Source organism: Ursus americanus, chromosome 14, assembly GCF_024610735.1.
Source record: "Ursus americanus isolate L20-20 chromosome 14, mUrsAme1.1.p, whole genome shotgun sequence".
Classification (NCBI taxonomy): Eukaryota; Metazoa; Chordata; class Mammalia; order Carnivora; family Ursidae; genus Ursus; species Ursus americanus.
Window position 1 is genome coordinate 41,545,368 of NC_142140.1, and position 27,677 is coordinate 41,573,044.

The following is a 27,677-nucleotide window of genomic DNA, read 5'->3' on the forward strand; positions in this document are numbered from 1 at the left end:
CTATTGGGCCACAGGGCGGGGCACACCCCGTGAGGTCACCCAGCCCTGGATAAAGGGGTGCAGAGCCGGGGCAGGTGGCAGAGACTTCGTTTGCCAGAGTCGCCTCAGGGACCCAGAATGAAGCTAGTCTTCCCCGCCCTGCTGTTCCTCGGGGCCCTTGGTGAGTGCAGGTACCTGGGGATGCGCCCCGCCAGGTGGGCGCCCCCCGCCCCCCGACGCCCTCTGGGTGGGCGCCTGCTTCCCCTCTCCCAGCCCCACCCCCCACCCCTCCGTCCCTGCGCCTCGCCGGTGGGCGCCCAGCGCCGGCAGCCCAGAGCGGCCGGGTCCCGCCCACCTGCCTGGGGAGGTGCCAGAGCAGGGCTCCTCTGAGATGGTCCCTGTGTCCCCAGAGCTGCGCAAAGCGACCCTGTCCCATGGCGTCCCACCCGGACCTTTGGTACGCATAGTACCGTGACAGGCTTTTTGGTGGGAGGAAAAGGAGACCCAGAGACGTGACTGACTTGCTCAAGACGCACGGGAGACTGGAATTCTAAACCCAGCTCCTGCAAGGACTGTGTAACTTGGGCAAGACAGAGCCCTAGTTTCCTCAATTAAAAAAAAAAAAAAAAAAGTCCAACCATCTTCCCACACAGTTATGAGGTGGAGGCTGACTGCCACCTGCTCAATGGCAGGCAAAGGTACACCCACGTCTCCCACTGCAGGAGGACAGGGGTGATGGCACGAACCCTCCTGAGGGGACCCCTCCTTCAGAGCATCTAAGGGAGAAATGATTGACTGCTGGTTTTAAATGCACCCAGACTAGGGCTATCTGAAATAATTTCTGGGTTGTGCGGAGGGCACTGGCCCATCATGGACATCAGTGATGTGAATGTGAACACAGGGTTCCTGGCATCGGAGCCTCCGCAGTATGTGGGGGGTCAGAGGAAAACGACAGGTGTCCCCTCCCTTCCTGGGCTCCTGCCAGCCCGGGTCAGCCTCCTCCTGGCTTAGAGCATGTACTCCCAGCTGGGAGCTTCCTGGGGAGAAAAGGGCGATAGAGAGCACAGTGAGCTTACACCCCCAAACCTAGGGAACATGAAGCCATCCCTGTCCCCACCTTCCGGTCCCCTTCTCCAAATTCCTCCCAATGGGTGTTGTCATCCCTGTCTTCTCTGAGGCAGGATGGAGTCGGCCAGGACCAGCTGCTCAGGACCAGCTTCCCTTTGGCTCCCTGACCTGTGGCTTGCTGGGAGCAGAGCACAGGGTTGGGGCCACCTGGGAGAGACCGGGAAGCAGGAAACCTTGCTTTGCTGGAGGTGGTCATGGGAGGTGGTGCAGGATCTAGGCTCAGAGTTGCACCGCTGGGTTCCATTTTCACTTTGGTTGCCTTGGACCCCTGCCCTAGGGGATTCTTGCCCTGCTCCCATGGTCGTCCTGGCTGGCTGAGGTTGGGTGGGGTGAGAAGAGTAGCTCCATTCCATCTAGGGTCAGGGGGACAGCATTTGAATGGCTGGCACAGTTCAGGTGTGGGGTTGGGGATACAGGAGGGGCCAGCCCCAGACCTGCTTCAGAGAGCGTGTGGTCTTGAGGGGGACGTGTGTCTTGGGAGTTGGCTGGTGAGAGCCGGGGGAGGGATGAGTGGGTGGTGCATTCTGATCCAGCCCCTGTGTTTGGGGGGCTGGGACCGTGGATCTTGGAAAATCCCTCAGTGGTCCTTTATAGTCTCCTGGTTCAGCCCTTCCCAAGGGAAGAAACCACCTCTCCCCATGGGCTCCCCATTCCTGCCACTGTTCATGCCCTCACCCACCATGAAACATGGTCTTCTGTTTTGCTCCCCCTCTTCACCTTCTGGTCCCATCTGTCACCAAGCTAATTTCTGACACCACTTCCCTATTCCTCTCCCTTGTGCATTCCCAGTGCTTTTCTACTTGGTTCCCTGCTTTCACTCTATCCCTCCCCCATTCTAGGCAGAGCTCTTATCTCTGCTCTGTTTCATGAGAGGAGAGCTCTACTCCCTCTGGGGTAAGACCTCCTTGGACCAGCACTGAGGGCTTTCCCTGATCTGACCCCAAACCCTTCACTTGTCCCATCTCTACTGCAGCCTGTCTCTAACCTAGCCACCCAAAATAGGAAGGCTCACTCTGTGGTGAGAGCAGGAGGTTTCGTGTTTGACCTTGTAGGTTCAAATCCAAGACCCAATGCTTATTAGTTGGGGGGACCTTGGGCAAGCCACATAACTAGTTAAGCCATTATTTTCTCACCTGGAAATGAGGGTGTTAGCAGCACTCACAATACAGGGAATTGGGAGGATCAATGGACAGAGAAGGTGTGAAATGTTGAGTAAAGCACCTGGCATAAAACAAGCTTGCAACAATGGGGCCATTGTTTTCACCCTCCTGGACGGCCACCACCCTGATTACTGGCTGAGGTCATGGGGACCTCACTTCTGGTTTGGTATTTGTTTCTTCTAGAGCATTCATCATCCTTCGCTTCCTCTTTTTTGACTTTCTGCCTCTCCAGATGGGAGGTGAGATCTAGTCCTGTCTGCTTACATGTTCCTTTGTATATACAGTGCTGTGTATACAGAAGGCATCCAGTAAATGCTACTGGGTCACAAGAGGCTGAATATGACTGGGTTAATGTTTATGGCAGGACAGTTCCATGAGACCCTTGGGCTAGATTACATCCCCTGGGATTTCCTGGGACGATGGCTGGTGGAGAAGGATTGTGGTAGCATGCCCTTGAGAGCCTGCTGACTCGGCCTGGGAGCCGCTGGTCTCCTCCCCAAACCCCCCCAGGGAGCCTCAAATACTTTGGTGGGTCGGATTAGGCAGGGGATGGTTCATGAACAGGAGGTGGCAGAGGGCTGAGCGTTCTACCCTAAAGCACATCCAAACGGGAAGGGGGCTTTTGCAATCAAGGGTTTTGTTTTTTGTTTTGTTGTTTTGTTTTGTAATAGTTTTATTGAGGTATATTTAACATATCCCCAAAATTCACCTATTTTAAGCATACAGTTCAATGATTTTTAGTGGCACTACCCTCACTGTAAATGTTTTAGTACATTGCCACCCCCTAGTAAGTTTCTTCGTGTCCATTTATCATTACTTCTCATTCCCACCCCTGCATCAGGCAATCACTAATCTACTTTCTGTTTTATAAATGTGCCTTTTAGGACATTTCATGTAAGTGGAATCATACAATAGGTAGTGTCCTATTTACCTATTTACATACAATATTTAGTGTTCTAAATACCAAATTTAGCACAAATGAGGCTCATTCATATCATGGTGCATATCACTAGTTCTTTCCTTTTTACCGCCAAATAATGTTCTTTTGTGTGGATATACCACATTTTCTCTAACCATTCACCAGTGGCTGGACTTTCAGTTGTTTCCAGTTTTTGGCTTTTCTGAATAATGCTGCTGTGAATATTCACAAAGGAGTCTTTATGTGGATATATCTTTTTATTTCTTTGGGGTATCTAGAAGTGGAACTGCTGGGTCATATGGTAACTCTGTGTTTAACATTTTGAGAAACTGCCAACCTGTTTTCTAAAGTGGCTCCACCATTTTACAATGTACAAGGGGTCCCATTTTGTCACATCCTCACCCAAATGTTATCCTCTGTTTTAGTTATTATAACTAGTTCCCATAGGTATGAAATGAAGACCTCGTTGTGCTTTTAACTTGCATTTCCCTAATGATTAGTGATGTTGAACATCTTCTCATGTGCTTATTAGCCATTCTTGTATCTTCTTTGGTGAAATGTCTGTTCATACCTTCTGCCTATTTTTTGATTGGGTTGTTTGTCTTTGCTGAGTTGTCAAAGTTCTTTGTAAATATTTTCTCCCAACCTGTTGCTTGTGTTTGCATTTTCTTAACTGTCTTTTGAAACACAAAAGTTTCAAATTTTGATAGGCCCAATTTATTAATTTTTTTTCATTTATGGATTGCACTTTTGGGGTTATAGCTAATTAAACTTTACCTAACCCAAGGTTGCATGGTTTTCCCCTTGTGCTTCCTTCTAAAAGTTTAATTGTTTTATCTCTCACACTAAATTCTATGATTCACTTCGAGTTCATTTCTGTGTGTGGTGTGAGGTAGGGCTCTAAGTTAATCTTCTTATATGTGGATATCTGTGTGCTAGCACCACTTGTTAATAAACTATCCTTCTGCCAATGAATTGCCTTAGTGTTATTATAAAAAAATCAATTGAATGTAAATATAAGGATTTACTTCTGGACTCAATTCTGTTTCATTGATCTATGTCTGTCTTTATGCTAATATCACACTGTTTTGATAACTGTAGCTTTATAGTATGTTTTGAAATTAGGAAGTAAAATTGCTCCAGATTTTTTTTTTCAAAATTGTTTTGACTATTGAATATAAATTATATAAAATAAGTTATATAAAGAAAAATTGTAAATACAAATACAAATTATATAAAATTTCTTTGGCTATTTATACCAATTTATTTATTTATCCTATAAATACTTTAGAATCTGTTGGTCAATTCTTACAAAAAGAAGAAAAAAAAACTGGCCTGCCAGAATTTTGATAGAATTTGTGTTGATTCTCTATATCAATTTAAGGAGAATTACCATCTTAACAATATTGAGTTTTATAAAGGATGGATGCAAATGTTTCTCCATTTGTTTAGATCTCCTTTAATTTCCCTCAGCAAAGTTTTATAATTTTCAGTGCACAAATGTTCTTGGATTTGTTTTGTTAAATCTTTTCCTAAGTATTTAATTACTTTTGATATTATTGTGAATAAAATTATATTCTTTTTTAAAAAAAGATTTTATTTATTTATTTGACAGAGAGAGACAGTGAGAGAGGGAACACAAGCAAGGGGAGTGTGAGAGGGAGAAGCAGGCTTCCCGCCAAGCAGGGAGCCTGATGCAGGGTTTGATCCCAGGACCCTGGGTTCATGACCTGAACTGAAGGCAGACGCTTAACGGCTGAGCCACTCAGGCACCCCTAAAATTATATTCCTAATTTCATTTTTTGGATTATCCGATGCTTATATGCAAAAATATAATTGCTCTTTGTGTAGTGATCTTGTATCCTGTGACCTTGTTATACTTGTATATTAGTTCGAATAGCATTTTGTGCATTCCTTAGGATTTTCTACATAGAGGATCATGTTATCTGAGAATGAAGACAGTCTCACTCCTTCCTTTCCAGTATGGGTGTCTGCTATTGCTTTTCTTACCTTATCACTATGGCTAGGACCTCCAGTATTACGTTGAATAGAAAAACTGAGAGTGGATACCTGATCTTAGGGGAAAAGCATTCAGCCTTTCACCATTTTAATCTAATGTTCACTATAAGCTTTTCAATGATGTGGTTTCTAAGGGCTGTGAGCAAATTTGGTCCAACCTCCTTCCTAATTGCACAGATTCTAACCAACAAGGCAGTCTCAGCAGGAGAACAAATGTTTTTGATACAGAGGTGAATGGTGGTAACTCAGGCACGCTGACCCATTTGGTACACCACTTACTGTAGCTACTGACAAAGAGTCGGATGTATTTTAGTTGCCTTGGTATCATCTGGGGAGATTCTTGTCAATGCAACAGTCTAGAGAGACCTGGATTCGAGGCTGGATTTTGCCACTGCTGAGTAACCAATCATTCAGCCTCCTCAAGAGCCAGTTTCCACATTAATAAAACAGGAGCAGGGATTACCCTTTTCTGCCTATCTCTTGGCTTCAAGTGGGACAAAGGTGGTGGAAGGACCTCACAAACTGAGGCAAAGGGTCATCATCATTTTTTAGAGGTGGGAAACGTGTCAGTTACAGGAAGGAAAATAATCCAGAGGCTCTGACCATCTCCTTTCATTTATTGAGACTCACAGCCCTCCGGCCATCAGAGAATGCTCATTAGACCATCAAGACACCTCCACTCGAGGAGAGGGGCCTGACTTAGGCACTGAGTGGAGAGGAAAGGGGAGGAGCAGAGAGATGGAGGAGTCTAGAAAACCCTGTCAGAGGGTGAGGTTGTGTCTCCCATGGGCAGTGCTTAAGCCCTGACTCCTTGGTTTCTCTCTCCCAGGACTGTGTGTGGCCGCCCCTAGGAGAAGTGTTCGGTGGTGCACCATTTCAAAAGCAGAGTCGGCAAAATGCTCCAAATTCCAACGGAATATGAGAAAAGTGGGTGGCCCTAAGGTCTCCTGCACTAGGAAAACCTCTCACCAAGAATGTATCCAGGCCATCAAGGTAAGTCAGTGCCACGTGTTGGGTGGGACCAAACCGAGTGGAGGGAATGAAATGGAGTGAAATAGAAAATGTGTTTCCCTTACCTCCTCTGCTTTTCTTTCTGGGTACCTGTAACTTGGGAGTGCTCCTTCCTCATAGGACACAAGGCAGGCTATTTTGAAAGGAGATATTAACATTTCAAAGCTGAGAGACCAAGTGTGGGGAATCTGGGTCACAACAGAAATTGTGAATAACAGCTGTTGCAAACACAGAAGCAGTCATATAACACGGGCAAGAGTCAGGGTTCCTCTGAACGGGAAAACCTCCAGAAGATCATTACCGCCAAACCCTGAGCAAAGTAAGCTCAGCTGGTCTGTAGTTACCACATCACATTGCTGGGGAAGGGCCAGCCAGGGCACCGGGCATTGGAAGGACATTTATGCAAGACATTTCCAGAGGGAAGGAAATGGGAATCATGACCTCCAGATGATTTCAGATTCCTTTTGTTTTTTGAAATATAAGATCTACTGAAATAATTTTTACTCATTCACTCAACATATATGTTCTGTGTCCCTGGCTTGTGCCATGGTTGTGGGTACTCCAGTCCAGCACGGAGTGCGTAATCTGTGTCAAAGTTTCTCATAAGATCTAGAGTTATCGGAACAGTAGGTATGGGAAAAAAATTTAGTTTGAACAATGTTGTAGGCTATTATTTTATAACTATGGCCTGGGGGAAAAACAGCACTGGCATACCTTGCTGGTTTAAAATGCAGATTCTTAGACCCTCTTCTAACCTATTCAACCGAGGACCTGTGATGAGGTCGCAAAATCTGCCTTTTTAATAAAAGCCTCTTCGCAATCAGTTATACATACCACACATCAAATGACATGGTTGGAAATAAAACACGTATTATTGAAGAACCAAGGGACAGGTTAATTCTCAGAACTTTAGAGGAACAAGAACTCTCGTTGCTTTTAAGCAGTGAACTAAATCATGAAGTAAACAGACTGAAAAACATAAAAAAATTAATTTATAGCCATTAAAAATATTTAAGCAAAAAATTTAGGAAGCACCAGAATGAATATGCACCAGCTCTGACAGGGGATTGCTATTGACCGTACACTCTATAAAGACCTAATTCAACTTGGTAAGAAATGTAGGACCATATACGAAAAATGGTATGAACCGAGCGTTAGTAAGAGGGCGTGCGTAATTACTAGAAATATGAAATGTTCCCCTTAGTAGCCAGAGGGATACACACCTGTCCAATTCGTTAGCACTTGCATTTTCTAAAGGAAGAGCAATAAAATGAAAGCCAGTGCTGCTGGTGATTTTCCAGCACAACTGATCTTTGTGGTTGGTGGCATTCTAAATTGGCATTACGGATCTTCTGAAAAACAGAGGCACAGTGGCCAGGGCCATGAAGATAAACGTGCTCGCTGTCTGGGTGATTCCCACCCTCGGATGCCTATCCCAAGGCCACAACAGGTCATCAGAAGGAAAAAAAAAAATCTAGGAGGACAAAGCGAGCTACGAAAGCATAGATTTCATAGCAAAAAAAGAAGTGCTGAACATTTGAGGAATTATTTGATAAACTATGGAACAAATACATGATCATAAAGTTTTAGGAGGTCAAGCAAATCAATAAAGGCTCTGCAGATGTCAGAAAATGTCATGTGCTTTTAGATGAGTAAAGCAGTCCACCAAATATTGTCTGTACCAGATTGCAAATATAAGCAGTATGTTAAGTATATGAGAAGTAATATGCCAAAGAGAACGCACATGGTTTATTAGGATAATTTTAGGATAGCGTAATAGTTCTATTTTTTATTCAATAAAAAAAAGAACTTAAAAGAACTAAATATAGAGCAGAAAGTGGGAGAAAGCATCTAGAATAAACAACTTTAGATATAAATGACTGAAATGAATGAGCGATACAGGCAGGGGGACTCATACAAAAGAGCCAGTGTAGCAGCATTTTTGAGGATCCTTCCAGCCACGGAGATTTGTGACATCCTGGAATCGAATCGCCTGGGTGAGGGCAGGCTCTCTCCTGAAGCTTGGCTGGCCTCTTTGCTTTCAGGCAAACAAGGCAGATGCTGTGACCCTGGACGGTGGTTTGGTGTTTGAGGCAGGCCAGGACCCCAACAAACTGCGACCCATAGCGGCTGAGGTGTATGGGACCCAAGCAAGTGAGTTGTCCCTGGAGACCCAGAAGCAGGAGTGATCCTGGCCTTGGCTCTGGGCTCTGTGCAGTCCGAGGGGCTGAGCTGTAGAGACGGGATCTCGGATAGCATCCGACTTGCAGGGGACGGAGTCCCTGGGCTCTTCGGGCCAGAAGCGACCCACGGGGGGAGGACATGTGTGTGCTCCCTGGGGAAACAGAGCAGGCGGGAGGAAAAGGCAGCATATGGCTCCCCTTTCCACCCGGGCAAGGTCAAGGTGGGCCGTTTTTCTCCCTCTAAGGCTTTCAGTTCTCAGGTGAAGAGCTTTCAATTCTCTCTGTCCCTTTGCAGAGCAACAAATCCACTATTATGCCGTGGCCATAGCCAAGAAGGGCACCAACTTCCAGCTAAACCAACTACAAGGCGTGAGGTCCTGCCACACAGGCCTTGGCAGGTCTGCTGGATGGAACATCCCTATGGGTACCCTCCGTCCATTCTTAAACTGGCCAGGGCCACCTGAGCCTCTTGAGGAAGGTGAGATGGCTGGGGGATGGTGGCCCATCTCTGGCAGGGGTCTCCAGGCCAGCTGCACGCACAGGCCACTTGCTAAACATGTGTGATGAGCCCAAGGTGGGCCCATGGCCCCAGCGGCCCGTGGGAAGTGGCCGCTGAGTCGGCTGTCGGCCAAGTGCATCTCTGAGCTCCCAGCCTCACAAAGAGGCTCTCCAGCAGGGGTGGGGGAAGCGGCTCTCCGCCCACAGGACTGACACTGGGGGGTGTGACAAGCTGGGGCGGGGCTGGCTCACACTTTGTGGTCTATTTCACCGTGTTGAACAGCTGCGGCCAAATTCTTCTCTGCCTCCTGCGTGCCCTGCGCGGATGAGAGACAGTACCCCAACCTGTGTCACCTGTGTGCGGGGACCGAGGGAAATAAGTGCGCCTGCTCCTCCAGGGAACCATACTTCGGCTACTCTGGTGCCTTCAAGTGAGTGAGAAGGCCCTTGTCTCCCTAGTGGCCTGAGTGCCATGTGTCCTCAGCCCTGGAGGCCTTTTCTCTGGCCCCAAATACAGTTCAGTCAGCCGGCCGGACCCACAGAGCGGGTCCAGTTCTCCCATTGCCGTGTAGACAGAAGTACTGAGTCCAAAGAGGCCACTGACTTTGCTGGTGAGCGTGTACTGTCTGGTGGAGAGGTTTCAAACCCTTTTATATAGAAAGACCCGTTTTGCCCTTTCGGTCCCTAAGACAAGAGGTGGGGTGGGGTTTCTCTGGCCAGCACCTGAGCCATTGTTCCTCACCATCTACCTGGGGGTGGCTCCTGCCCCCTCCCCAGCTGGGGTGCTCCAAAGCCTCAGAGCCCTGACCTCTGTGGGTCGGATGCCCCCAGGAGATAAGCCCCAGGACCCAGTGCTCCTGGGAGGCACGAGGAAGAAGTTGGGGAGGGCTGGCCCGTGCTGACCCTTCTGGTGCTTTCTTATTCCACAGGTGCCTGCAAGACGGGGCTGGAGATGTGGCTTTTGTCAGGGACAGTACAGTGTTCGGTAAGAGGTGGGAGGAGAGCCACGGGTACTCTCTCCTTTTCTTTTATTCTCCCATAATTTTGAGTATTGAGCTAATCGGATTCCTCACCTCTTGGCACACTATTGTCAAGGTTCCCCACAGGGCAGACCTCTTATGTCCTGTTATCTCCTATTTTAAACAATCATTTTTCTTTAAATCCCCATACCTATTGCCTTTCTTTTCCTCATAGACAGCCCTGCCACGGTACTTGACACGGGTCCTTCGAGATGTATGTGGTCTTGCGAAATGTAGAGCGCCCCTTGTGTTTTTGGTTCTAAGACCACAGAAGTTTCAGCACCAGAAACCATGCTGCTGCCTAGATTTCTCACTCAGCATTTTGTTTTAGAGATTTGTCTATGCCATGTGAATGTCCAGTTCAGTGGTTCTAACAGTTGAGGAATGCTCCCCGGAATGTGTCCACCAGATTCGAAACGCATGCTTACGTTGTCCTCTGTTAGTATGATTTTGCTGTAGCCATTGTGATAAATGGCATTTGTCAAGGTCAAGAACTTTACCAAGTTCTCCATATCACTAGTTTTCTGAAACTTACAAGCAAACAAAGTAGTTATTGAACATACACATTCTTTTTCTGCCTCTATTAAGATGATCTCATTAATGACGTGCATTGCTTTAGCTTTTTTGATGACCGACCATTCTTTTGTTAATGGAATAAATTGATAAACCTTAATCCTGATCTATTAGTTTCTAAAATCCTCTGTTAGACTGAGTTAGCTAATGCATATTTGAGATTGATGCATTTATGTTCGTCAGTACAAAAGGCCTGTAATTCTCTCCTGTACTTCTCTCTTTGATTTCGAGATCAAGGTTGTACTAATCTCATAAGATGAGTTGGGCAGGTTCCTGTCACTTCATAGATTCTGAATCAATTTTTGGACGAGATACATTAGCAGTTCCAAATCGGGCTGAACTCGCTCATAAAAACAGTCTTTCCCCTTCTTTTGAAAACACCCAATGTGGGGAAGGGATCCAACTCTATTTCCTGCCTTAAAAGTGCTTGTAATTTTTATTCTTTCTAGAGAGGTGGGTAAGGCATCACCCCCTGGCTGGCAAGCTGGGCTGCCTCTGCCATGGGGCGCTTTTCTAGGCGGAGTTGCCATGGAAACAGATGGCGTCTGGTCGGCCTTCTTGGCTGGCGAGACAGCTGTCTTAATAATGCCAGAGCAGCCCATCTGACACAGAGGAACACCGGGCTAGCCTCCAAGGCTTTCTGGGCACTATCTTTCTTTTTTTGAATGTTCTGGAGCAATCCACCGCCCTTCTGACCCCCCCCCCCAGTTTTATAGAGGGCTCTAGCTCACCAGGTGGGGGAAGGGGACCTACAGCTCATGGGCAATGCCTCCAGTAGGCTCACCTGGGCTCCCCTTCACTTCCACCCTTCCTCCAGAGAACCTGCCAAACAAGGCTGACCAGAACGAGTATGAGCTGCTCTGCTTAAACAACACTCGGAAGCCAGTGGATGCTTTCAAGGACTGTCACCTGGCCCGGATCCCTTCTCATGCTGTTGTGGCCCGGAGTGTGGATGGCAAGGAGGACTTGATCTGGGAGCTTCTCCAGAAGGCACAGGTATCCATCCCCCTCCCCCCATTCCAGGAAGGCCCTCTGTGCCTGCTTGCATTTGGTGTGGGGAGATTCCTTCCTTTCCCAATTCCTTGCTGCCCCAGAAGGCCTTCTGCAGCCTCTCTGCACGAAGGGTTAACAAATTCAGGGAACCGCTTAACTCAGCTGGCTCTGGACAGCAGGAGCAATAAAGCTCTCTCTCCAGCGCTACCGATGAACGGACAGGGTTTCAAGGGCTGGAGCAGAAGCAGAGGGAGGATGAGGCAGATTCTCAGGACCCTAAGGAGCTTGGACCCTAGCAACTTTCTAAGGAATAAGCCACAGCTGAGCTCCTGTCACAGGGATGGCGCCGGTCCCTGCACAGGGGGAAGCGAACCAAGACTCCCGCTCCAGGGTCATCCCCCAGCTCCAGATACTGTTTTTCAGCATTGTGTTTTTGCTTTCCTCTCTAGTTACCACTGACACTGTAATTCTAATTTTTCCTGAATTAGGAAAAGTTTGGAAAAGACACGTCGTCTTCGTTCCAGCTCTTCGGCTCGCCCAAAGGGGAGAAGGACCTGCTGTTTAAAGACTCCGCCCTTGGGTTTTGGAGGGTCCCCTCGAATATAGATTCTGAGCTGTACCTTGGTTTCAACTACATCAATGCCCTCCAGGGCCTGCGGGAAAGTGAGTGAGGCCCAGGCAGGCCCCGGGGGCAGGCTGGTGCAGGGGCAGTAAGCCACGGGTGAGGCCTGCCGGGAACTCCCTTCTCAGGCAGCACGGACCTGCCCTGGGAGTGGTCACTTCTTCAAATGTGAGGCAGCTGCCAGTGTGCAGTCAGCCAAGCCAGGGCATTTAATATGTCCAAACTCCTGTGACAGGCACCCAATTAATGCCATTCTATGTCCCTGGGTACATCAGGCTCCCCAGCCCTGATGGCACCATCTATGGGCCTCCTATGAAGATATATGCACAGGAAGCAAGAGAGCCAGGGTACCTCCAGCGATGAACCCCGAGGCTGGCACCCTGCACCTGGCCGGGGATACCACAGTGGGCCAGTTCAGTCATGGCTCCTCCTCTCCTAAGTGCAGAGGGGAGCTGGCGGGGGGCGGGAGGGGGGGGAGACTAGGCCATCTCCTGGGACTGCGCTGTCTCTGTGTCCTGGAGCTTTGATCCCGTGGTCCTGAGATACTAGACAAGTCATTGCTCTAAGGCTCAAAGGGTGGATGAGAAGCCAGGGAAGTCTCCAAAGGAAGGGAAATGAGAAGCCTGGAGAAGGGGTTGGGCCCCGAGGATGGAGGGGGAGGGCGGCAGGTGCCCAGGGTGCTTCTCTGGGCTGGCGGGCGGTGGGCAGTGCCGGGATGTCCCCGCCAGGCTCTGGGCCCCACCACGGCCGTGTCCCTGTGCGCAGAGGCTTCGGACGTGGAGGAGAGGCGCGTGCGGGTGGTGTGGTGCGCAGTGGGCCAGGACGAGCTGAACAAATGTGAGCAGTGGAGGCGCGCGAGCGGTGGGAGTGTGAGCTGCACGTCGGCGCCCAGCGGCGAGGACTGCATCGCGCTGGTCGTGGTAGGGACGCGGACTCTGCCGGGGGTGGTGGTGGGGGGGGGCTGGACGCTCCGCTCTCCATTCAGAACCGCTTCTGGTGGCCTTTCCACCCCCCTGCTTCAAAGAACAACTCGCGATTATTGCAGGGGACCGGGACAAATTAGACAGGTAGCATGTCGAACACAACTAGCAGAGATACACGCGGTTCAGGTGTTGATCGCTCCCTACCCCCGGATTTCTCCGTATGTGTGTGCACGTGCCGGCAGCCACCCTGGACCGCCCCAGTTCTGTCCGTAGGCTTTGAGTCCTTGTCGCTTGACTGGACGCCGTGGCCATTTTCCCACGTGAATATATATTCTCTGAAAACACTTAAAAATGATCTTTCTTGTGGATGTGGCTTGGTTTAGCTGTGATCCTCTTCCGCTTCGTCCCCTTATTTCATCATTATCAATAACCCCGCGGTGCTGCATCCCTGAATAGAAATCTTCAGCCACGTCTCCGGTTAGTTTTAGTAGAGTTGTCAAAAAAATTATTACGGAGTCGAAGAGGGAGTTTGCAGTCGTGATGAATCCGTGTTCATCACCCGAATTTGGGTGCGAGCTTGTTCATTCCCAGGGTGAGGCAGATCAGTCATAGCTGCTCATTTGTTAAACAACTTTTTTTTTTAAGATGTTATTTATTTATTTGAGAGAGAGCACACACAAGCAGGGCGAGCAGCCAGCAGAGGGAGAAACAGACTACCCGCTGAGCAGGGAGCCCGATGTGGGGCTCGATCCCAGGACCCTGAGATCACGGACTGAGCCACTCAGGCGTCCCCATGTTGAACAACTTCTGGGTAGTGCTTTGCCTGCAGTGCCCGTGGGATGAGACTAGACCAGGCCAGTTGTTTCCATGAGTCTCCTCAGTGAGTGAGGCTGGTCCAGGAGGGTGTCCCGAGACTGCTTGGAGGACAGAGGGTCAGTGCCGCCTGTGCCTGGTCTCTGCATTGGAAGTGACAGCATGAAAGGCGTGGGGGGCTGGTTGAGAATCAATAGTGCACCTAGTATTTCCTTGGGTGCTCTGTTCAAACAAACCCCTGTCTCTTTCCGCTGTTTTATTAGAATAGCTGACATTCTCTGACCTAAAGCCATGCTCTTAGAGACTGTAAGGACAGGCGGGACGGGAGACAGCCACACTGTGTGGTGCTGACTATTTGCTTTGGTTTTACAGAAAGGAAGAGCTGATGCCCTGAGCCTGGATGGAGGCCTTATCTATGTGGCGGGCAAGTGTGGTTTGGTGCCTGTCCTGGCAGAGAGCCAAAGTAAGTCAGGGGAGCGTCCTTTCTGGTTTATTCTGTCTGGGCCATGGAGTAAGCCCACGCCGTGGGGCCAGGTGGCGATGTCGCGATGGGTGGATGCATTCAAACAGGAGAATCGGGGGAAAGAATGAAGGAAAGGGGCTTTTACCCACACAGCCTGCTCTGTTGAGAAGTGACAGAACATCGATTGGTTTCCTCCTCTTCATTTTAAAAAAGGTTTTAAGGGCACCTGGGTGGCTGAGTCGGTGAAGCATCTGACTTTGGCTCAGGTCGTGATCTCAGGGTCCTGGGATTGAGTCCCCACATCGGGCTCTCTGCTCAGCGGGGAGCCTGCTTCTCCCTCTCCCTCTGCCTGGCACCCCACTCATGCTCTCTCCCTCTCAAATAAATAAATAAATAAATAAATAAATAGAATCTTTTAAAAAAGTTTTCAGTAAAGTATAAGATACATACAGAAAAGTGCCCATAGGAGTGCAACTCAGTGATATTTCACGAGCTGATACGTCCCTGTGCGCCAGTGCCCGGATCGAGACACAGCAAGTTCCACGTGGCCGCAGGTGTCCTCCTGCCACCAGTCCCCTTACTCCGGCCACGGTGATGACCCCTGACCTCAAACAGCACAGAGCAGTTCTGCCTGTTTTTAAACCTTACATGCGAGGCGTGTGCTTTGTACGTCTCTCGCTCGGTGTGAAAGTTTGGGCTGTTCATCCAAAGAATATTGAATCTCGTGGCTGTGCGGTGTTCTGCGGTGTGACCCGACCACAGCTCTTTGTCCCCCCCGTGGTGGAGAGGCATTTGGTAATGTCCAGCTGGTGGCCATTGTGAACGAGCTGCAACATGGGACCGCGGCACAGTCTCTTCAGATTTGACCCCGCGTGGCTGAGGTTTAAAAGTTTGCGGCTTCTCAACAAAGCCTGGTGTTTAATGACATTTTGCTTGTTTTTGTCCTTTCAGAGTCACAGAACCCTAATAATGCAGGTTGTGTGGATAGACCGGTGGAAGGTGAGTTGGAACCTGCTCGTTTCAGGGTCGAGGGTAAGTCCTCGTGGCCAGAGGAGGGGGTGGCAGAAACTCTAAAAAAACTCACAGAAAGAGATGTAGCCGGAGAAGCCGTAAGTTCTTTTGAAGATGCAGATAATTCGTAGATGAGTAATTGCAGTGAACGTTCTACTGACCCTCACACTTGACAGAGAACTGTCAGAGCTGCTCGTTGCGTGCTGGTCACGGGGCAGGAGGGCTGTTACATCCCTGTCTCATAGGGCTGGTCAGGGACGGTCCCAGCAATCACTTTGAAGGCTCAGCTTGTCTTACTTCTTCATTTCATAGCCTGGATCGGTCTCCCCTTTACACAGAGCAGCCAGCTAAGCTTCCGACAATGGCCAGATACCCGGGGGCATCACTGCCTGGTGGCGCTCCCTGACTTGTTCTGGGGCTGCAGACAGCTGTGCTCCAATCCCATGCCAGCCCCTGCTCCCCCCTCCCCCCCGGAGGTTCAGACCTGCTCTTCTGTTGTTCAAGGGTACCTTGCTGTGGCCGTTGTTAGGAAATCAGATGCCGATCTCACCTGGAACTCTCTGAAAGGCAGGAAGTCCTGCCACACCGCCGTGGGCAGGACTGCAGGCTGGAACATTCCCATGGGCCTGCTCTTCAACCAGACAGGCTCCTGCAAATTTGGTAAGGCGTCCTGAGGGAGTCGTGGGTACGTGGGTAGGCACGCTGAGCTGTGGGACCTCAGGGGAGGGCGGGGGCGGGGAGGGGCAGGCCGACTGTGGCCGGCGCGCCTCTTTTGGGATGAGCGTGTTGTGCGCGTGGCTGCCTCCTGCAGACAGAGCAGCCCTGAGTGGGTCCCACTTCGCCCTTCCCCTGCCCCAGCCACCCCACCCCAAGATAAAAAACTGGGGGATCAGTCAGTCTGCTTCTCTGCGCTCTAAGAATAGATGCAGGTTCTCCGAAGTACAGATGTTACTTTTTCTTTTAATCTCTTGGAGCACCGGATCCAAATTTCTCATAGGCGCTTTCTTCCTAATTTGGGGAAAGGCACGTGCCTGCCTCAGGAAACGGACTTCTTCCTCCACACTGCCAGGAAACCGAATAAGAGCTCGAGGGTTCTGGCTCCGCCTGCTTCTGGGGCCTTCTCTCCCTGCCGCGCCCCGCGCTCCAGCCCCGCGTGTAAGCAGCGCCCCACCTGCCACAGCGTGTGGCATGTTCTCGTCGGGGCTCGCCTCTCCTGCAGGCGTCTCCTCCAGGGGGCGCTGCCGCATTTGGAGTGGGTTCGGGAGCCTGGCTCCCGCCGACTTCCGCGGGGCTCCGCTCCTCGCTGCTAGCACTCGCCGTGGTCGCCCTTTCCAAGCCCCGCGGCTGCCTCCGAGCTGGGGGGACCTTAGCAGGTGCTCCCCGGGCTTCTCCGGAGGTTGACACGCGGTGTGGCTCTTCCAGGGGTTAGGGGCCGCACAGGTCTGATAACGGGTGCTCGCCGCTCGTCGAGGCAGGACTTTCATGTCCCCGGCGTGTCCTCTCTCCTTCACCATGCTAGTCTGTGTTAATGTGGCTCAGATCACAGGGTGGGTGAGTTCAGATGAAGTTCAGCGGCAAGGAGAAAAAACTCCAAGCAGCAGAGGTTTTGTTCTCTGTCACGTAAGTGAAACCCAGAGGTTAGGTTGTCCAGAACTACTGTGACGATGACGTGGTGTCAGAGAGCCGGCTTTCAAACATCTGGCTGTCCTGATCTGTGTGGCTGCCATGCTCAAGGTCCCTTCATGGCCCATGTATGTCACCACGGGAGGCCTAGTGCAGGTCCGCATGCCGCGTGCAGAAGGAAGGAGAAGAAGGGGAGAAAGGCCTGTGCCAACTGTCTTCGAAGGGTGTTTCTAAGGAACTCGCTGGCGAGGTCTGTCCTAGCCACAGGGCAGCTGGTAAGGCCAGTCTTTCGTCTAAGGGACCAGGCGCCCAGGTAGAAAGCAGGGTTTCTATTTCCGAGGAAAGGGGACGTCAGATCCTGGAGGGCGGCCCGCACGTTCTGCCGCGGGTCGCCGCCGAGTTCATCAGTCGAGTCTCCCGCTCGAGGCTGTCACGATGGGACCTTCTGCCCAGTCCCAGACCCTCTTCTCCGGCCCCCAGGCAGACTTCCTGTCAGTGCCTCCCGTGTGAAGCTCTTCTGATTTCTGCTGGGCCCTCGGTGGGGGATAGCACTTGGCGGGGTGTGACAGCAAGTGTGTGCTGTCTGTCCCAGGCCACGGGATGAACCCAACCTAAGCTGCGGGGCCTGCTGGGTAGAGAGGCCTCTGGTCTCGACTCCGGGACGAAGCGCTGATGCCCGTGTTCTTTCTCCGCAGATGAATTCTTTAGCCAGAGCTGTGCCCCTGGGGCTGACCCGAAGTCCAGTCTCTGCGCACTGTGCGTCGGCGACGAGAAGGGTGAGAACAAGTGCGTGCCCAACAACAGTGAGAGGTACTTCGGCTACACTGGGGCTTTTAGGTGAGTTCTGCGGCCGAGCCTGCCCAGGGTAGGGCCTCATCCTTCGTCCCTCATCATCCAGCATCTTGGCAGTGCATTTCTAAGAAGCCAGATACGGCCTGTCACAGCAGAGCCAGGGGGCAGCCTCGGGGTCCACTAAGGGGCTGCACCTGTTGGGGCTCCTCCACTCCTCCCCGGAGGCTGCCACGGGGCTGCCTGACCTCAGCTCTGCCGGACCCCTCCCCGTGGTCTGGGGCCAAAGTCAGCCTCAGTGGGCCTCAGTGTCCCCCTCCTCCAAATCAAATGGGTCGTGTCTGTAGTCTCTTAAGTCCTTTCTACAGTTCAATTTTATGGGCAAGAATTCTCTTTCCCGTAGCCACCAAACTCTCCACCCCCAGCCCATCGGGGTTGTCATTCCGTCGCATGCCTCATTTTTCTCTTTGATTTCAGCCTTAGAAATGGCAGGGACAAAGCCGTGGTGCCGTGTTATTCTCCACTAGTAAAGTGAAAGATAAACCAAAAAACATGTTTTCAGAATCCACTGGTTATAATCACTTAGTTATCCACGGCAACTATCCACAACTCAAAAGTACAACCCCATTCCTACAGACGTCGGTGGTCACTTCTCAGGGGTCCTCCCCAGTCCCTTTTTCTCTATCCACCAAGAATATATTGCACTTGGGGCCCCTGGGTGGCTCAGTCAGTTAAGTGTCTGACTCTTGATTTCAGCTCAGGTCTTGATCTCAGGGTTGTGTGTGGAGCTTACTGGGCGGGGGGTGGGGGGGTGGGGGGGTGAGGGGTGGGGAGGGGATATATATAGATATAGATATAGATATAGATATAGATATAGATATAGATATAGATATAGATATATTCCACCACCAGATGGCGTCATGGATCAGAAAATGACAGTGGCCCAACTGGGGTCTTTGAACTTTTTAATATATAAATTCAGTAGCTCTCTCTCCAGTGATGGGATGATATAGACGTAACTTTTCCTATAGTGTGAGTGACTCATGAAAATATTCTGTGAATGTCCAAGAATATCTTAAAAAGAATAAGGATTTGCAAATGGAAAATTTATGATGTGATTCTGCTCAGAAATACTGAGTAGACACATATCTGAGAAAAACCCAGAGGAATCATGTGGTTTTCTATTTTAAACTCATGGGAAGGTATTTTTTTATTGGAAACACCTACACTTTCGTATTCCTATTTATACAAGAAGGAAATGGTTTGTCTTTTGTCTAAACTGAGCGCTGGACCCAGAAGTCCTATCACCGCTATATTTCTAACTAACATCCTTACATTGCTGGTTCTTAATTTTCGGTTTTCAGCTCTTTTCTGCTGACTTTCCATTACGGGAGAAGTTCTAACCTCTCCTGCTGCCTCTGTGCCTGTTCCATTCACAAGCACAAATTTCACCTGCTTTTAGCACCCCACAGATTCACGTCATGTTCAGTGCTTATGTTATTATGAGTATGTACATATCCTCATATTAAATATGTGGTATTCATTCCAAATATGTCCCTTATGGTACAAAGTTTTTGTTTACTCTAGAGTTAATAGGTGTCTTATTATTTATTTATTTATTTATTTATTTATTTATTTTTTTGCTTAATTTTCTGTGCTTAAAAAAATCATTAATTCATGTCAAAATCCTTAGCCAGTGGTATAAACCCCCTCAAAATACGTACCCACAGTGAATGCTGACTCGGATTCATCAGATGCTTGGGAATCTTGCTCTGGCCCGGTTGGGTCCGGACTGGTGTTCTCTAGGCCCCCCGCACAGCTGTGGTCCTGGGATTCCCCTTGATGGTCATTCTGGGATTTCCCTTCGACATACTTCATGTTCAATTGCCTGTTTCCTGGATTCCATATCTTTGGCTTTCTTGGTTTTGTTGGCATAGAACACATATTTTTGAGAAAGGCTGAACTGGTGTTGCTGTTTTTCCAGCATGTCTGTAAACGTTTTACAGACATTTATCACATGTCTGAAAACGTCTTCGTCCTACCTGTGGAATGATGTAGAGTTTGGCTGGATAACGACGTGTCAGTTGGAAAACATTTTCCCGAGGGATTTTGACAGGATTTTGCCTATCTGAGAGAGGACAGCATTAGCTATTTTGACCAATTCTGTCACTAAAAACAAGCAAAAATGTTGGATTAGTCCACACGTGCGCGCACACACACACGTTCTTAAGAATATCAAATAAATGACAAAGTTGTAAGATGATTAAGGGGGAGTAGGAATTCAGAGAGCTCAGTGTTCACTTTGTCCTGAGGACGGTTACCTGTCGTGACAAATTTGAACACCGAGGTTACATACACCTTTAAGGTAGGGGTGAATCAGAAGTAATTTCCACACCTACTCCTGAGGGCAACAAGTTGCTGGATGCTGAGGAAAACAAGGAGGAGATTGCACACCATCCCTGAGAAACAGGAAGCACGAGCCAACCGTGCATGGATTTGCTGCTCAAACTTATATCCCCTAGAATGGTCCAGAAATTCTCAACTCATAAATATTTTTAAAAGTGGTCCCAGACTAATGGTCCCTCTAGAAACCTGCCTGAAAGACAGCACCTTAGGATAGTCCTCAACGATTACTCAAAAATCCTGTCTTGATAACAATGAGCAGTACACAGTCAAAAATAACTATAATGATATTAACCAAACACACAGGGGGGAAGTTATCAGAAGCAAGTTTTCCAGCAGAAAAAACAAGGTAATATTTTTTATAAAAGAATAAATAGAACTTCTGGAAAGGAAAAAATGTAACAATTGAAACTAGCTATGCAGCTGACCAGTTTAACAGCTTAGATGTAGCTAAAAAGGGAATTAGGGAAGATAGGTGGAAAAATTATCCATAATGTAAAAGAAAGACAGAAACTACAGCAAATACAAAAAATTAAAAACATTAATCCATTGTCTTCTAAATCTAGAATTTCTGTTGGGAAATCTGATACCATTTTGGATTCCTGATTCTTTGTATATGAACTCTTCCTTTTTGAAAAAAAAATTACTTTTGAGTTTTCAACAATTTATTTGTAACTTCCTAATTCTGAGAGAATAAGCTTTAGGAGGGTTAGGAAGTGTCTTAGATGCACAGGTCGACACAAAGAATATTTTGTGAAGAGTAAAGAAATCAGACCCCTATACTTCTTTCTTAAAAGTGTATTTCTCTCTAAATTTACAGAGATTTAACAATGAATGAAATGTACATTTTAGGAAAAATTCATTTGGGGTTTTATCAAAGTAAAATGCTTTGAAAACAAGTTTCTTAAGAAGTTTCTGAGTTTTTAAAAAACCATTTAAAAAAATCCCCAATGTTCTGAAACTTCACACTGATATTTCTTTTTTTTAAATAATAATTTGTTATTATGTTAGTTTATCTGGGTCTCCTTGTAATCCTTTGGATTGGGCACTTGGTGGACCTGTTTCATCTGGAAGCTCAAGATGTTTCATTTTGGGAAATTTTAATTTATTACTTCTTTGATAATTTCTACCCTGTCTTCTCTGATTTCTCTTTAAACCTTAATATCTTAAATTATTGACTCCTGGATTAACATTTCATTTTCTTCTTATTTATTTTTTTATTATTTGTTTTTCTTTATCTTCTAGTTTCTGGAATATTTCCTCAGATTACCCTTCTAATCATTTTATCATTTTTGAGAATTTTTATGATGATTTTTTTACTTTCTAAGAACTGTTAGTGTTCTGACTGCTCCTTTCTTAGAGCTTCTTGCTCTTGTTTTATGAATGCTACACTTTCTTTCATCTCTTTAATGATATTCATTGTAGTAAAAAAAAAAGTTTTATTCTCTCTCCTGTATTGTCTCTGTATTTTCTGAGTATAATTAGCTACTTTTTTTTTCCAGTCTACAATTTTTTCTGGCATTTCTTCAAAGATCCAGCAGTTTCTGGCCATTTGTCCATATTTACGAATGAAGCACTAGCTCTGTTAGTTCCTCATCAGGTACCACGTCTTGGCTTGGTTATGAGTCTCACCTGTGGGGCAACTGGTTTGTGTCATTTCACTGTGGGGCATCCCCATGTCAGAATCTATAGGAATTTTTCTTGGCTTGATCAGCTTTTCCAGAGAAAGAATCATCCCGTATGCTTCTTGGGAGGTTGAGTGTGGGAAAGAGCTTATGATTTAACCTTCCAGAATATAGGTTTTTAATCCACTCTCTGATATCAGTGTTGGGCCTCTGCTCTCCACTGTGCTTGGCTCTCTGTCTCTAGTGTTGTTCAGGTTCAATCTGTTAGGAGCAAACCTTTAGTCTTCTGCCACACAGTGAGGTGTGGAGAGCCATCTCCCATCCATCTGGAATAGGAGGGCACCTAAGCTGTGTCTATAAACACTCTGTCCACTCCTCTTGCCTTAGTCACTTTCGTGGTGCCTGGTACTTCTCGTTGATGAGCCTTTCTGGAGTTCTGTAGTGCACATCAGTTTTCTTCTGGGCTTCCCCCACTTCCAGCTTACGTCACAGCTGTCTCTGCTCTGCTGGGTCAATTACAGCCCATTGATTTGCCCTCTGTCTTCCAAACGTTGTCAGTATTACCTTCTCTCTTCCCCTCCTGCCATTCTCTGGCTCATGGTTTATAGCTTAAAAAAAATCTCACTAATGTAAAAAAAAATTCCAACAGTCTCATTAATGTCATTTTATTGGGATTCTAGAAGCAGGGAAGGTTCACAAACATATGTGTTCAAGCTACCATTTTAAACCATAAGTGCCTGGAAATATTTGTCTTTATCTGTTCCATGTTTACTCCCAAGCTTCAGTTTTTGGAATCTATATTACAAATATTTACGAAAACCCTCATTGTTTGTCTTCTGTGGCAATGTGTTTATTTTCTGGAACATTTTAGGTGCCTGGCGGAGAGGGCTGGAGATGTCGCCTTTGTGAAAGATGTCACTGTCTTGCAGAACACGAATGGTAAGCAAAGTGTTTCCCTTTCTTGTCTCAGTATTCAGATTTGCAACTGGGAAGCTATTATAACCTTTTCTAGGCTTTGGATCAAGTTACTTCCAAAATTCTTTATCTCATTATGCCACATGGTATGTCTGTGAGTGTCACATTGATTTTGAAACCAAATTCCCTCCCTCTCTCTTCTCTCTCTCTCTCTCTCTCTCTCTCTCACACACACACACACACACACACACACACACACACACACCAGCCATACTCAGTAGCAAATGTCTCCACAGTGGCTTAGTCTCATCAACCACAGAAGCACACCATCTTCCTGTCCCATAGTTTTAAAAAAGGAAGTAAAGGCCTTCATTCGGACCCATGTGAGCCCTCAGTCTGGAAACTCCTTGGGAGTCTTTGAGGGACCAAGTCACAGGCAGGTACAGATAATGGAAGAGGAATAATAATTTGCCAGCTTCAGCCCCTCGAGCCATCTGGCCGCCATCCAAACTGCAGCCTTCTCCCGAACCCCCACTCGGCCCCACGGCCCCCAGCGGATGACTCACCACTTGGTCCCCTGAGAAAGAACCGCCTAGACCTTCTGCCTCTGTCCTTCAAATATCGGCAGTCGCAGCCCCTCCTCCCACCTTCTGGTCCTCCCCACGTCTCTTGGGAGAAGGACTGAGGACAGACATAAAAGTTTGGCGTGATCTCAATATTAAATAGACAAAGCCAAGAGAATGGATAAAGTGGGTTTTTTTTTGTTTTTGTTATGAGGTGAGAGGGGGCAGAAGGAGCAGATCAGGGGCCTGAACAATGAACCTGTGTTTGCACACACACAGACATGCATACGATTCTATTTCAAATGTATGAACCAGTAATCTAAGTGGTCTCCGGGGATCGATTGATGTCAGTTTTTTTTTATTGAAATATAATTAACATACAGTGTGATATTAGTTTCAGGTGTGCAGTATAGTGATTCAACAATTCCGTACATGAGTCAGTGCTCATCACGATTAAGTGTACCCTCGATCCCCTAGAGCCAGGTCAGATTTCAGTGTAAGTTTCTTTGGGATTTCATAACTATTTTTTTTAATTGAGAGAACATATTCGATAAACTTGTAGAAGTTCCTATCCTTTGTCTGGTTATATGCTAAGAGCATTTGAATATGAAGGGAAGGACAAAACGCTTTCTTCTTGAACATAAACTAGATATTCTTTTTCTGAAACTCATTGGAAAATAGGGCACAGGTGGAGGGCGTTCTTTTAAAAAAATTAACAGCTCTGTTGAGATATAATCCGTGCTATAAAAATCCACCCATTCCCAGTGTGGGATTCAGTGGTCTGCAGCACACTCATGGAGCGCCACACCCACCAGCCCAGTCCAATTCTAGAACGCTCTAGAACGCCCCATAAAGTACCTCTGCACCTTTCCCCCACTCCTCCAGAGCTGCCAATCATCAGTCTCCTTTCTGTCTCTGTAGGTCTGTCTGTTCTGGACGTTTCACAGAAATGGAATCACATGGCCTTTTGCGCCTGGCGTTTTTCACTGAGCATCACGTTCTCAGGGTTCAGCCACATTGTAGAATGTGTCAGGGCTTCGCTCCCTTATATTTCTGGATCCTGTCCCCTTGTATGGAAGCGGCACTGACATTTGCTATATTTGAAGTTTGTTTGGCTTGTGCGGACAGACCGTTCCCTCTCCCTCGCGTCACTGCGACCCTCACGTGTGCATTTCAGGAGAGGCGGGCGGACCTGCCTGAGTGGGGGTCTGAGTGGGGCAGACTGAGATTTGACTGAGTGGGGCAGCCCCGTGGCTGATGCCGCCTTTCTCTCTCTCCCCAGGAGGGAACCCTGAGGCCTGGGCTAGGGATTTGAGGCTGGAGGACTTTGAGCTGCTGTGCCTCGATGGCACCCGGAAGCCCGTGACGGAGGCTCAGAGTTGCCACCTGGCCGTGGCTCCGAACCACGCTGTGGTATCTCGGGGAGAGAAGGCAGAACACTTGAAGCAGGTGCTGCTCGACCAACAGGTGTGGATCGCCAGGGCCTCCCGCTGTCTCTTAACTGCATGGGCTGCTGCGAAGGGGGTGGGTCCCAGCGCTGTAGGGGTAACAGCCCGTCCAGAGCCCGTCTTTCCTGTCCCTCTGCTTGAAGCTGGTGCCGACCGTGTTTGCTTCATGCCGAGGAGCTGCCCAGAGTCTCAGTGATGAGAACGACAGAGGCGTCCACGTGTGTAATCTCTAGAAACAACACACCCAGAACTCCTGTAGGTTTATGGCTATCTATGGGAAGTGGTTTGAAGGAAACCATGCAATTTCCTTCAAGTCTGTGATTCTCTTTTAGAGCTTCTAGTTTTTGTATCAGAACACCTTGTGTCCAGCTGTGATTTAAAGATGGTGGCCCTATGGGGCGCCTGGGTGGCACAGCGGTTAAGCGTCTGCCTTCGGCTCAGGGTGTGATCCCGGCGTTATGGGATCGAGCCCCACATCAGGCTCCTCTGCTATGAGCCTGCTTCTTCCTCTCCCACTCCCCCTGCTTGTTTTCCCTCTCTCGCTGGCTGTCTCTATCCTGTCGAATAAATAAATCTTTAAAAAAATAATAAAAATAAAGACGGTGGCCCTAGAATGGTAGTAATGGGTCCAGTAACCTCACTGTGGCACACTCACTGGTGCTGGTGAGAGGGGTTCATCACTGAGGTGTGTTGTTCTCGGCCTGCGGCACCGAAGAGGGACTGTGGCCACTGGAAGCTAAGTGACCCCACCCTCCCAAGGCAATGACCTGATCAATGGCAGAGACAGATTTCCAGTGCAGACTGTCTATCTGCGAGAGCTGGCCTCTCAGAATGCTGTAGGTGATCAGCTTTTGGGGGAGATCTCAGAAATCCTCAGCTGACACCTAGCCACCCAGAGGTTCTACAGGAAGAGGCCACAGGTGGACAAGGAGGGAAAGATGGTGGGAGGTGAAATCAGAAGTAGTGAGGGGCCCAGGCACTGCCCGGTGCGTCTGTGACCCCCGGGGGCACGGGCTGCAGGAAGACATGGGGCAGGGGAAGGCTCAGCCAAGCAGTGGAAGGCCTCCAGAACTCTGCTCCTTTCGTTCCGTGGGCTTCCCAGGGCTGAGCTCTTGATGGAAGAGATGTCCTTGGCCTCCCCTAATCCCTACATTCTCGAGAACCCTTTCCCTCGGCCACTCGTTTACTGTCTGCCCTGTTACTACAGAATCAGTTTGGAAGAAACGGAGCTAAATGCCCGGGAGAGTTTTGCTTGTTCGTGTCTGAAACCAAAAACCTTCTGTTCAATGACAACACGGAGTGCCTGGCCAGACTCCAGGGCAAAAACACGTACGAAGAGTACTTGGGATCCGCGTACGTCACGGCGGTCGCTAATCTGAGACAATGCTCAAGCTCCCGTAAGTGGAATGCTGCGGAGAAGCCCCCGGGTGGGAGGGGTGGCGAGGTTGGAGGGCCCGGCGGCGTTCTAGGAATGAAGAAAGGAATAAAAGTTAAGGCGATGGGTTATCCCGCTGCGTTAGGGAGTCACAGCGTCACTGTTGAGATGCAAGACAGAGAAAAATAAGGCAGTAGTAACATGCGAAAGTTTAATAATGCTGTAGTGCCTGTCGTGGTTTTAGAGTCTGATGATTCATTTTATTCAGTAGGAGAAGTGCGTGTGTGTATGCGTGTAGTTGTATGTACATAGGCTTACACGCGCGTACACACACATACATGTGCATAGACACACGTATGTATTCAGAAATGCCAAATTCTGGTCTCTAGACAGTTACCGTAAATACCAGCCAGGAAAATGAATTGACAAATAATTTGCTCCTTTAAACACATTTATAAGATATTTGCAGGGTCGTAAGGCTCCAGGCGGTGATTCTAAAATTGCGATGTCCACCGCCTCCCCTGTGCATGGGGTCACCCAGGGCCCTGTTCCTGGTACCTCATCAGACAGCCGGAGGCATGGGGTGGGGGGCCCAGGGATGGGGTGAGGCCGAGAAGCTCTGTATCAGTCCTTCCCAGCGAGGCGCAATGTTTCCCCCCCGAGGGGACAATGCTTGGAGGTGTTTTTGATTCTTACAACTTAGGGGGTGCAGCTGGTGTCTGTGGGCGGGAGCCTCGGGTGCCGCTAAACAAAGCAGAGAACAGCCCGGCCAACGAAGAAGTCCCCAGCCCCAAACGTCAATATTGTCACTGCCCTTTCCCAACCGGCATCTGGGGGAATTGTGACCAGGTGGTCCGAGGACTCCGCTCTGACAGAGAGGCTGCAGGGCTCTTCTTATGAGTGGTCAGCTCAGGCGGGCAGAGACCGCGTGCCCCTTGAGGGCAGGGCCCGTGTGTCCCTGCTGAACCCTGGCACTTAGTGCCTCGCACGAAGTAGTCCTCAGCGAGTGCATATGACCCAGTGCACGAGTAGGTGACCGCCACTGCAGACGGATTTGCATGAAGACCAGGGCATTGATTGCTCCCGTCAGAGGACCATCTGCGTCTTGTGAACTTGAGAGTGACAGTTGATTCAACTAGAGACAAAGGGAGGTGGGGCTTGTGACACTCAGGCCAGCGCAGGAAGTCACCGGGGTTAGTGAGGGCCAGAGCTGTGGGGCCCCCGCTAGGAGGAGGCTCAGGGGGCTTGGTGGAGAAGGCAGGTGGGAGAAGGCCTGTGTTTCAGCACCTTCCTCGATTGACCTCTTGGTTTAAAAAAAAGAAATCAGTTTCTGAATCTTCTGCTTTGTTGTGTCCCACAGCGCTTCTGGAAGCCTGCGCCTTCCTGAGTAGATAAAACCCGCCAAGGACGGCCTGGCCTTCCTTCCTGAGACGCCTCAGCCCCTCGCTGCTCTCGGCCCCTCCTGGGGGCGCTGGGCCTTCTCCCTTCCCGGCCAGTCATCTGCTTTCCCAGCTCCTTGCTGTCATCCTCGCAATAAATAAAATGAGGAAGGCTGTTGATTTTCATTCCTTGTAAAGTGTCATTCGTCTTTTCTAGATTTTAGGCTGAAATCCCGTGTCTGA

General features: G+C 48.7%; 1 protein-coding gene across 1 annotated transcript; it reads left to right on the plus strand.

Annotated features, from left to right (window-relative positions):
* The first annotated feature begins 2 nt into the window (after window positions 1–2).
* Window positions 3–27,620, plus strand: LTF (lactotransferrin). Its single transcript, XM_045778709.2, has 17 exons — window positions 3–160; window positions 6,035–6,198; window positions 8,262–8,370; window positions 8,695–8,877; window positions 9,181–9,328; window positions 9,827–9,882; window positions 11,307–11,485; window positions 11,971–12,145; window positions 12,870–13,024; window positions 14,213–14,303; window positions 15,255–15,302; window positions 15,819–15,974; window positions 17,633–17,774; window positions 22,626–22,693; window positions 24,515–24,699; window positions 25,888–26,077; window positions 27,416–27,620. The coding sequence occupies exons 1-17, from the start codon at window positions 118–120 to the stop codon at window positions 27,448–27,450; spliced, it is 2,127 nt and encodes a 708-aa protein (XP_045634665.2). The 5' UTR covers window positions 3–117; the 3' UTR covers window positions 27,451–27,620.
* Window positions 27,621–27,677: the final 57 nt, after the last annotated feature.

Bases quoted from the DNA above. Each gene is read 5' to 3' on its own strand.
- LTF (XM_045778709.2), top strand. From the start codon at position 118: ATGAAGCTAGTCTTCCCCGCCCTGCTGTTCCTCGGGGCCCTTG. The intron at 14,304-15,254 runs GTAAGTCAGGGG...TTGTCCTTTCAG, and splicing joins TGTCCTGGCAGAGAGCCAAA to AGTCACAGAACCCTAATAAT. The intron at 15,303-15,818 runs GTGAGTTGGAAC...CTGTTGTTCAAG, and splicing joins TGTGGATAGACCGGTGGAAG to GGTACCTTGCTGTGGCCGTT.